Genomic DNA, 12,332 nt, shown 5'->3' on the forward strand with positions numbered 1-12,332 from the left:
GAATTCTAATGACAGTGTGAGACTCCCTCAACTCTCTCAAGTGGCTCAGTGACTAAAACACACCATTAATCATAGTGTCCTGAATTATGCTTGGGACATACTGATGGCAACTCCAAATTACCTATCATAAACAGCACCTGGGCTAAGCAAAAGCTTGGAGAAACTAAGCATGTGCCCCAACTGCCTTCCAGAGAGCACAGCCTGACTCGGGATGAAGTGTTTGTACAAACAGTGAGCCAAGCCTTGAAGATCAAAGTGTGAAAAACATCCACAAGGACACTGTCTTTCCACCATGTTGGGAAGATCATGAGGACGGCTGCATAGACACAGCTTTTCTGCCTCCACAGCAGACTAAGACCTCGGGGACAAAGTTCTGCCAGGGTCTCCACATCCACCCCATGCAGCAAAGTGAGTGGGGGAAGGAACTCCAAGTCTACTCATTCTGGCTACAAACCAGAAATAAAAATAAATTAATTAATTAAGAAAAAAAAGATTTTTTAAAAAAGATTTTATTTATTTATTTAAGAGGCAGAGTTATAGACAGACAGACAGAGACAGAGAGGTCTTCCTTCCACTGGTTCACTCCCCAAATGGCCACAAGGGCCAAAGTTGGGCTCATCCAAAGCCAGGAGCTAGGAGATTCTTCCAAGTCCTCCCACATGGGTGCGACGCACAAGGACCTGGGCCTCCTTCCATTGCTTTCCCAGGCCACAGCAGAGAGCTGGACTGGAAGAGGTGCAACCTGGACTAGAACCAGCGCCCACATGGAATACCGGCGCTACAGGCGGAGGCTTAGCCCACTACACCACTGTGCCGGATCCAAAATTTTTTTGAAATTTAGTCACTTACTTAACTTTTTTCTCTTAGTTTAGGTTATAAATATGGGGTTAGAAGGAAGTGGCATTATTTGTTACTTTGAACTAAAATAATATTAATAGTTAAAAATAAAATCCTGTCTTAAGTGAAAAACATGTCAATTCAGTTGTGCTAATAGAGGGGCTGGTGTTGTGGCACAGGAAGTTAAACCACCACCTGTGATGCTACAGCTCAAATGAGCACTGGAGTCCTGGCTGCTCCACTTTTGATGCAGCCCCCTGCTAATGTGTCTGGGAAGGCAGTGCAAAATGGCTCTTGCCACCCACATGGGAGACCTGGATAGAGTTCCAGGTTCTGGGCTTCAGCCTGGCACATGCTATTGCCATTTAGGGAGTACACCAGGAGTTGGAAGCTCGCTCTTTCTCCTCCTCTCTGTAACTCTGCCTCTCAAATAAATAAATCGTTTTAAAAATGGCAACAAAAGGAAGGAAAAACACAATGAACAAAGTGAAATGGGGCTGGCGCTGTGGTGCAGCGGGTTAACACCCTGGCCTGAAGTGCCAGCATCCCATGTGGGTGCCGGTTCTAATCCCGGCTGCTCCTCTTCCCATCCAGCTCTCTGCTATGGCCTGGGAGTGCAATGGAGGATGACCCAAGTCCTTGGGCCCTGCACCAACATGGGAGAACCGGAGGAAGCTCCTGGCTCCTGATCAGTGCAGTTCCAGCCATTGCAGCCAATTGGGTAGTGAACCATCTGACCACTTACAAGTACCAGCATCTGTTCTGATTCTTTTCTCCCTAAACATCCTGACACCACGCTAGTGGGGAAAGCAGAGGGTGTGTCTTTGATGCCAGGAAGGCGTGGAGGTCCACATCCCCATCACGTGGGCTCCGCAGATCTATTCTTGCTGCCCACTTGCAATCACAGGGCCAGCTAGATGCTGAACCTTTGTGGAAACAGCAGCCAGGGAGGGCTGGGCTGCTTGTCACACCCTGTAGCATGTTGACTGGGGTTCCCCACCTGACCTTGGCTGGTGCAGGTGAGGTTGCAAATGCAGATTATTCTGTGGGTTGGCTACACTACAGCCACTGTTGAAATAACTCTGTTTTGGAGGAGGCCCCTTTCCTGGAAAAACAGCAGAGGATGGCCTTGGACCCCTTCCACTCATCTGGGAGACGAGGATGCAGTTCCTGGCTCCTGGCTTCCACCTGGTCCAGTCCTGACCATTGTGGCCATTTGGGGAGTGATCTCTCTCTTCCTCCCCACTCCCCACCAGGAAAGAAAGGTCAAGAAACTCCCTGTCGTTCACTGATCCTAAGCTCCTTAGCCAGTCTGCCTTATTTGCTTCTCCTTTCAGAGTCTTATGTTCATTTTCCACACAATATCCAGAGTTTCTAAATTCATGCTTGATATTTACATGTGCTTTTTACTTTCTAGAATCTCCTAGGTTTCCCACAAACCACAAAACTAATACATGCTCAAATATATATACATATGCATAAAACAAAGCAGATTCAATTGTAATGAAATTTAACTTGCTATTCAATGTAAAATCATCTGGGGCTGGTGCTGTGGCCTAGTGGGTTAAGCCACTACCTGTGATGCCAGCATCCCATATGGGAAGCAGTTTAAATCTCAGCTGTTCCACTTCTGATCCAGCTCCCTGCTATTGTGCTTAGGAAAGCAACATAAGATGGCCCCAGTGTTTGGGCCGCTGCAGCCATGTGGGAGGCCTGGAAGAAGGTCCCGGTTCCTGGTTTCAGCCTGCTCCAGCCCTGGCCATTATGGTCATTGGGGGAGTGAATCAGTATATGGAAGATCACTCTCTGTCCCCTACTCTCTGTAACTCTACTTTTCAAATAAAATAAATCTTAAATAAACATAAAATCATCTAAGTGGCAGTTTATGAGAATGAAACATACAACTCAGTAACGAGGTTATTTAAGTTAAAAATATAAATAGTATGTAACTAATCAATATCTGTGGATTTTGACAGCTATAGACAAAAGTCTCACAACTGTCAGAAACTCCATTTTTATATAATTTTCTATTAAATATTAATTCAGTGGAACATCAGCTTCACATTAGCTAAAAGCTAAAGGAAATCATGAGAAGTAGGTAGAACACTGTGCTTTTACGCAAGGCAGCCACAGTTTGGGGCTTCCATCTTATTAACTATGGACATGTCCAACTTTCTTTTTTCTAATGTATTAAGCCACTCTTAAGCAAAATTACCAGTGCCTTCTCTTCCAGTAATCTGAGTTTCACATTGTATTCTATTACTAAGAATGCCTCTGTTATACTCTCCTTTTCTCAGCACCGTTCTTCCTCACTAATGGAAATAATTTTAAAGGCAATTTATTGCAAAAGCTAAGTACAAAATCCTGATCATACAGCTGACATCCTGTTTTTTTTTTTAACAATGTCTGTACTCCTCTGTAATGACCAGAAGATGGTGACAAAAATGGTAATAACGACATCAGCAACCACTGATTAGAACTGGTCTAAGAACTTTACGCTGTCTCCTCTCATTCTTAGACTGACAAGGTAAGTACAACTCTTAACATTCATTTCTTCCTTTTCCACTCATGAAAAATTGGGATGCAAAGAGGTCCCCACAAGTTCCCAAGGTCACCAACTAGAAAGTGGTGGACAGCATCAGTTTTGGGGTGAGTTCTTAACCACTATACTTCCCTAATTCCCAGGAAAAGATGACATCTTCCAGTCCTTCTGTTTTGTTTTGTTTTTTTTGAAAAGCATAGGGAGCAGAGAGAGAGACACAGAGAGAAACTCTCCCATGCACTGCTTCACTTCCCAAACGCCTATAATGGTAGGGAATAGGCCAGACTAAAGTTGAGAGGGAAATACTGAATCCAGGTCTCTCTTGTGGGAAGCAGGGACTCAACTACTTAAGCTTTCACCTGCTGCCTCCCGGGGTACACACTATCAGGAAACTGGAATTAGGAGCAGAACTTCTACCCCTTTCTTTAATAAGCATTTTCCATGAATACGAAGAAACCATGGATTATTTCCTCCCTCTGGTTGGTCGACAACTCAGGGGCTCTAATTCAGTTATCTAAGACTTCTTCCTAGATAGGACTAAAACACAGGCTTTGTGAACCTAAGTGTTCTCCCTCTTTCTCATGTGTTTAGGAAAATTGAGCTTGACTTCATTGTTTTCTCTAATTACAAAACACATAAAGCTAAAAAAAGTTAAAACCCTACAGAAATGTATAATGTGATTAGAAAATAAACTCCTTTTACTTAACTCAAACCCAACTGTTAGTAGATATTTGTAGATGTTTTCTACATAAAGAAATATAGAAGGATACATCAAAGAGTTCATGGAGAAATGGACTTAAAAGATGTTTACTGTGGTGCAAGGAAGTTGTTGATATCCATGCAGTTTTTCGTAATACACATTGTTCATAAATTTTGGAAATTCTATCTACATACCCATAGAAACAAATGCACACATACAGTATATGCGGTATGTGGGTATGAAAGCATATACTTTATCAAAGTGAGATCCTTCCTATACTCCTCTGCAATGCTCTCCTTTCTTACTGGCCATTTAAGAGTAGTTTGGTTTCTTTTAGAAGAATTTTTATTTACTTGAAAGGCAGAGTTATAGTCAGTAAGAGAGGACAAATGGATCTTCTATCTACTCACTCCCCAAATGGTGACAGTGGCCAGAGCTGGGCCATCCTCTGCTGTTTCTCAGGGGCATTAACAGGGAGATGGGTTGGAATCGCAGCAGTTGAGGCTTGAATCAGTGCCCATATGAGATGCTGGCACTGCTGGTGGTGGCTTAACCAGCTGTGCCACAGCGCTGGCCCAAACAGTAGTTCAGTTTCAATCTATATGTACATATGAATACTCATTTATGTTTTTATTCTCCTGAGAGTTTGACCACTATTTTTTCATTTTAAGTAGTATATAAAAAGATGAATCTTAATGACATAACAATAGAATCAAAGTAATTGATTTAAAAAATTCTCTTTTTGGTTATAAAAATCATATTCATCATACATTTTTCAGAATCGCTTCAACTGCAAAATTTTTTAGCTTTTTAGCAAAAGTTAATTATCAAATGTTTACACAGAATTTAAGTTTTATCATTTTGAAAGACTTTAGCATCCACATATATATTCTCAAATACTGATCCATACACCTTGTATCATGTAAAAAAATTTAACTTAAAAGGGATCATGGACCTAAATGTAAAATGTGAAACTACGAAATTCCTAAAAGAAATATAATAAAAGTCTTTAATGGCTTTGAGGTAGGCAAAGATTCCATAGCTACTATCGCAAAAGCATAACCCACAAAAGAAAACAGCTGACAAATTAGACCTCATGAAAATCAAGAACATTTGGTCTTGGAAAGACTGTTAGAACAATGAAGGGGTGAGTGAGTGACCTAGAGGCTGGATGTCTGTATCCCACATCACAGCGCATGGGTTCGCTTCCCAGCTCCGGCTCCTGATTACAGCTTCCTGACAATGTAGACTCTGAGAGGCAGAGGTGATGGCTCAAGTTATTGGGTTCCTGCCCCCTATATAGGAGACCTGAGTTCCTGGTTCTGAGCATTTGAGCAGTGAACCAGCAGATGGGAGGTCTCTCTCTCTCCTCTCTCAAAAAGCAAATTATATATATATATCTATAATTATTATTATATTATATATTATTATATATATTATTATATATATATATAAAATGAACAGACAACCCAGACTTGGAGAAAGCGCTTGCCAATCACAAATATGACAAAGGAATCATACCTATAAAGTGTTCAAAAAAACCCATGGAAAACACATGCTATAATAAATTATATTTATTTTTTTGTACAGAGTAAGCTTATCTTTTAATTTCATTTTCCATGAACTTTTTGAAGTACTCATATGAAGAAGTCTTAAAACTCAATGGTAAGAAAGCTGTATGTGAATTATTTTTTAAAAGTGTTTATTATTTTTAATGGCTAAATAAAACCTTCAGTGTTAGTCCAATTGATATGTATCATAAATAGTTGTGTAACCTTACAAGGAAGTTACTCACCTTCCGCTTTCTCAAAGTCTTCAGACTCAATAACTAGGATGATATAGCTAATTAAAATTTTTTCATACAAAGCTTGTTAGACATTACGAAAGACCATGATTGGGTGACCAATCCCCCTGTTTTTAATTTACATCCCTGACTGCTGGAGAGAAGGAAGGGAAAAGGAAGAGAAGGAATGAGTCAGGTAGGAATAATGGTATACTTTACTCTATAAAATAGACTTCTCCATTTTCGGTATAGGCCATCTCCCAGTTTTCAGGTAGAGGACCTAAATTATCCTCTGCAGAAAGAGGTAGGTATTGAGGGAACTTCTGAGAAGGGTCCGTGATGGGAGCAGAGATGATGCTACTATTCACAGGTGGTAATGCTGTTTCTTGGAGAGTGTGCTCGTCTTGGTCACCAGAATCGGCTGTTGAACCAGGTAGGGAGAAAGAAAGGGAGAGAAAACAAGAACATATTTAGCAATCACGTCTCAAACCTGGGAAGCACACTACCTGCATATTCTGAATTTTAAAATGCTCTTCTCCTAAGTGCTGGGCACCCACTGTGACTTCTGACTTACTTACAATGATGTTCCTCCAACAGACTGTGTCGAAACAGCCAACAAACCTATTTTACTTAAAAGGAACACAGAGAAAAGTGTGCCTGGATAAGCAGTGTTCACAATCTTGAAGATGCAAAGGTGAAACCAAGGCAACACTCAAAATCAAGAGTCTATAAACTGGGAAAGCCATCCAACCAGACTGATGGGCACTCTCATTGCGTAGGTTTGGGTTCATGACACATAAGAGACTTCTGGGGGCAATAAAGAATTCCATGCTGAAGACACAGAGTGGCATTATCATCCACGTTTACGTAAGTCATTCATTGAAAATATTTTTGGTAGACACTGGCGAAGATCGAAGACTGACAAAGCAAGCTGGAAAGTAAAAAGAGTTCAGAGACAGCTATACCAGTGAGTCACACTGGAGCCTTTTTTGGAGAAGTCGAGAACGTTCCTGTGAAAATCAAGACAGTTACCCTCATAACACTGCCATGTGGGTGGACTGATTTGACACGGATCTTTAAGGAAGGCTCTAAGTACATGAGTCTCCTCGCCCTCTCATTAACTAGAAACATCAGGGGTGATGTCATCAAAGTAGCCACAAACAGCATTATGGTTGTTAACATTTTGGGTGAATTTTTATAGAGGCTGATGATATTAAATGTCAAGCAGGCTTTAAAACACATTGATCAAGGGACAGAATGACTTTATATCTCCCACAGTAATCATCCTGCGGGCATTTCTGACAACATAAACGCAGAGTGGAAGATAACACATGGTTGGCAAAGCTTTCTCTGATGAGGAGCACACAAAAGTTGGATGGAAAACATGTCAAGCCTACTCGGCAACCACTTCCACCGAAACCACCCATGAAGGATGCTGCGTGGAAATTTTCCCAGCACTGTATCCATCCCTACAACTTCTGCTAGAAGTACTCAGGCATCCTTGTAGAAACCACCCCTTCCATTCCAGGTCCATGTAGTCCAGGTGGGAACTCCTGGCTCCAGGTAACACTCTTGGCCAGTCAGCAGTACTCCATCATTTTTGCCTTTATGGTTGGTTCAACAATAGGTATACGATCTAAGGCAAACCAATGGGTATCGGGCATGAAAATTTTACTCCAGCAAGAGGTAATCTCTTGATGCTGGGGTTATTTATCTGATGGATTCTCATGCTGTAGGTGTGGGAGCCATCTTGATATAGCTTGGCAAGACTTGCTACAATGAAGTCCACATAGAGGAAAGCAGAGGATAAAGATGGGGAAAGTTATCCAATATTTCTGCGCCTGAAATCAAAGCTACTCTTGCTCTACAACTGCTTGATTCCCCCAAAGTCATATGTATGATTAAATTAATGTGAGTCAGTTTTATGACTTGTATCCAACAGTACAGGTTAACAAAAAATGAAATCCACTGATCATTTTAATATAATATTTAAGAGGCTGGTAACTGCCTCCACAATAGGAGACATGAATAAATTCACTGCTAATTTTAATTAAGCCCTTTAATAGAAACTAGAGAGAGTAGTGGAAATGAGTGTAACACACCACAAAGGAAATCAGAGGGACTCAGATGAACAATGGGTTAAAAAATTCGTGTTTAAAAAAACAAAAGTACTCCCAGTGTCTCCAAATCTCAGCCACAGGACAGGAATAACAGAATGTTACAATTCCTAGAGAAAAAAACATATAATTCCAACAAAAGGACTTTAGACTATCCAATATTCATGTTTATTTTCCATGCTTTCTGTGTCTTATTTCCAGTTAAAAAGAACATATACCACCACATCTTCTGGAATAAAATGGAAAGTACAGGAAGGGCAGACATAGGGCAGACTCAAGAATCCACAGGCTCAATCAGGGCTCTGACTTTGATATACACTGTGACTTTTAAAAGATCTTTCATTTAACCTACCAAACATTTAGGAGCTCTTCTGCCACATTCTTACTCAAGGTTGCCAATGAATCCAAAGAAGACTTTGGAATACTGCAAGGAGAGTGAATGGGAAGATAGGGAGTCTGGTTCTCCTATGGTTCAGTGGTGAATACACACTACCCCTCAGAATTCTCTTCCATAGAACTGGGAAGGTAATATCTGAGAAGACAGTATCTCTCATATTTCCAGGAGGTTTTCTGCACACTTGTGAAAACTGTTTGTAAACCATAACAGAAAATGAATGGCATTTTTATTTATGTCAATCAGAAGCTTTCAAGCATTTATACACACTCACACACCAGCACATGCACACACACACACAAACACATATACTCTCAAGGACTTTTAGAAGTGACTCTGAGTACATAAAGTCACATAAGAAAAACTTCTCTAAAGCTTCTTTTAAAAATATAAATGCTTGAGGCCGGCGCGACAGCTCACTAGGCTAATCCTCCGCCTGCAGCACCGGCACACTGGGTTCTAGTCCCAGTCGGGGTGCTGGATTCTGTCCCAGCTGCTCCTCTTCCAGTCCAGCTCTCTGCTGTGGCCCAGGAGTGCAGTGTAGGATGGCGCAAGTGCTTGGGCCCTGCAACCGCATGGGAGACCCAGAAGAAGCTCCTGGCTTCGGATTGGCGCAGCATGCCGGCTGTAGCAGCCTTTTGGGGGGTGAACCAATGGAAAGAAGACCTTTCTCTCTCTCTCTCTCACTGTCTAGCTCTGCCTGTCAAAAAAAAATATATATATATATGCTTGAGGCAAGTATTCAGCTTAGTGCTTAAGAAAGGCAGGTCCCACATTGGATTGCCTGGGTTTGAAACTACACTCTAGCTCCTGACTCCAGCTATCTGCTAATAAAGACCCTGGGAGAGGTCGGCGCCGTGGCTCAACAGGCTAATCCTCCGCCTTGGGGCGCCGGCACACCAGGTTCTAGTCCCGGTCGGGGCACCGGATTCTGTCCCGGTTGCCCCTCTTCCAGTGCAGCTCTCTGCTGTGGCCCAGGAGTGCAGTGGAGGATGGCCCAAGTGCTTGGGCCCTGCACCCCATGGGAGACCAGGATAAGCACCTGGCTCCTGCCATCGGATCAGCGCGGTACGCCAGCCGCAGTGCGCCGGCTGCGCCGGCCATTGGAGGGTGAACCAACGGCAAAAAGCAAGATCTCTCTCTCTCTCTCTCACTATCCACTATCCACTCTGCCTGTCAAAAAAACAAAAAAAAAAAAAAAAACAAAAAAAAAAAGACCCTGGGAGGCCTCAAGTGATGGCTCATGTAAATATGGCTTTCTGCCATCCAGAAAGGGAGACCTGAATTAGATTCCTGGTTCCTGTCTTCAGCCTAGGATCAACTTGCATTTAGAGTAAACAAGCAATGGAAGTGTTTTCTCTCTTTCTCTTTTGCTCTACTTCTCAAATAAATACATGTTTTAAAATGATACATTCTTGGGGCCAGCGCTATGGTGCAGCAAGTTCAAGTCCCAGCCAACATCCCATATGGGCCCTGGTTCGAGTCCCAGCTGCTCCACTTCCAATCCGGCTCCCTGATAATGTGCCTGGGAAAGCAGTAGAAGGCGGCCCAAGTACTTGGGCCCCTGCACCCACGTGGGAGACCCAGAAGAAGCTCCAGGCTCCTGGTTTTGGAATGGCTCAGCTCTAGGCATTGTAGCCATTTGGGGAGTGAACCAGTGGATGGAAGGCCTCTCTGTCTCTACCTCTCTTTGTAACGCTGTCTTTCAAATAAATAAAATAAATCTTATTAAAAAAAAAAAAAACGATACTTTCTTGGGGTGGTGTTGTGTTGTTGTACGTAAAACCACAGCTTGCAATGCTGACATCCCATATGGGTGCCAGTTCAAGTCCAAATCCTGGCTGCTCCACTTTCGATCCAACTTCCAGCTAATGCACCTGGGAAGACAAGGGAAGACAGGGGAAGACGACCCAAGTGCTTGGGCCACTGCATCCATGTAAGACACCTAGAAGTTCCTGGCTCCTGGCTTTGGCCTGGCCCATCCCCAGCCATTGTGGCCATTTGGAAAATAAACCAGCAGATGGGGCCAGCGCCGGATTCTAGTCCCGGTTGCTCCTCTTCCAGTCCAGCTCTCTGCTGTGGCCTGGGAAGGCAGTGGAGAATGGCCCAAGTGCTTGGGCGCCTGTACCTGTGTGGGAGACCAGGAAGAAGCACCTGGCTCCTGGCTTTGGATCGGCGTAACTCTGACCGTAGCGGCCATTTGGGAGGTGAACCAGCGGAAGGAAGACCTTTCTCTCTCTCTTTCTCACATACACACACACATACAGTCTAACTCTGTCAAAAAAAAAAAAAAATAGCACATGAAATCTCTCTCCCTCTTTCTCTGTAACTCTTTCAAATAAATAAATCTATAAGAAACAATAAAATTATATACTGTTTTAGATTTATGTATATCTCTCAATGAACAACCATTCAAAATCTTTGGAGCACCATGGAGCTGATGAATTGATTTACAACACAAATAACAGCGAATGTGCACCTAAGGTTCTGGAGACTAGCTTTCTCGGTTGGAAAAGCAGCTCTGATACTCACTAGCTTTATTATACTGGAAAAACTATTTGAACTACCTGGTATTGAGTAAAAACCTTGGGAAAGTGTCTGCCATAACTGGCCGACCCTTGAGAAACAGATCTCACAGTAAATATTACTTCTTGACATTCCAAAGCAATGTTTTTTCCATTGTGTATCAATAAAAAGGAAGTGCTTGCCAACACCCTAATGTTCAACAGTGGTCTTTGGAGGAGGGAGAAACACAAACAACATTTTGCTGTCTCTTGGAGGTGATTAATAGGCGACTCAGCTGTACTCATTTATTGCACAGTTTCCATGCTGTCCATAATGAACACAACACTTTCATAAAAGGTGTTCTTTGTATACTTAAGTTACTTAACTATGTGTTTGGGCTATCAATGCAACTGTACACTCATGAAGCACAAGTAATAAGTTTTCTCTCCCAAGGGTTCTGTGTCTTGGTCTATAATGTCAGGATTTCCTATTCTTATTGTTGAAATAATAAAAGTTTAATAAACGAAAAAAAATTAAAATGTAGGATTGCAAAAAAAAAAGAAAAAGAAATATTAAAACATTAAAATATCATATATTTTTAAAGGAAAGGTAACACTTTTTCATTATCTCTTTTCTTCTTTCAGTGAGAACTACCATAACCAGCTGAACCATTTTTGTGGAATTAATTTAAAAAAAAAAATATATATATATATATATATAAAAGATGACAAATTATTTGTTGAATTCTTTATTTTGTAGAGCCATTAGCATTGGACAATAAAAAAATATATTTTATCTCAAAAAATATAAAAAAAAACCCGTCCTATGTCCTTGAAAAGCAACATATTAAATAAAATTATTCAAAGAGAAAATTTTAAAAAAAGACGACAACTTTCTTCCAGATACTGCAACTATATGTCAGCCTAACTCGTTCTTATTGAGAAAATGGAAATTTTCATGCATTTAAATCTCAGAGCTAAAAGGGGAAACTTAGAAATGATCTAATCCTAGCTACTGATTGTACAGATGAATGAAGTCAAACAACACATTCATATAAAGAAAACTGTCAAGAGCCAAGCCAGGATAACAAACAATCCCCTTCCTTCTTTACCCAATACTTCTTGAAAAAGGGTTGGTCCAATGCACTTAACAGAATGCCCTCCAGTTCTATTCACATTGATGCAAATAACATAAGTCACAAAGACAAACACCACATGTTCTCACTTATATGTTCATGGAAATGAAAAGGTGATCTCATAAAGGTAGAAGTAGAACAGTGGCTCACAGTCTGGAAAGGGCATATAGGAGAGAGGATGAAGAGAGAGAAGGCAGATGGCTAGTGCATGGTACAGTGGTACAAATACACAGGAGAAATGATTTAGAATCCTGAACAGTGCAGTACTGTAACTTATGGCTGACAATAATGAACTGTATATTTGAAAATGGTAAGGAAG

The 12,332-nt window shown here is 41.5% G+C and overlaps 1 protein-coding gene across 21 annotated transcripts in view; it reads right to left on the minus strand.

Moving 5' to 3' along the window:
* Positions 1–12,332, minus strand: part of MAGI1 (membrane associated guanylate kinase, WW and PDZ domain containing 1) — a 679,462-nt gene that overhangs the window by 101,219 nt on the left and 565,911 nt on the right. For all 21 annotated transcript variants that reach the window (XM_062201226.1, XM_062201229.1, XM_062201219.1 and 18 more), the window contains exon 5: positions 6,082–6,283. In XM_062201226.1, coding sequence (XP_062057210.1) covers positions 6,082–6,283 — 202 coding nt within the window. The remainder of the gene's footprint in view (positions 1–6,081; positions 6,284–12,332) is intronic.

Source organism: Lepus europaeus, chromosome 9 (assembly GCF_033115175.1).
Source record: "Lepus europaeus isolate LE1 chromosome 9, mLepTim1.pri, whole genome shotgun sequence".
Lineage (NCBI taxonomy): Eukaryota > Metazoa > Chordata > Mammalia > Lagomorpha > Leporidae > Lepus > Lepus europaeus.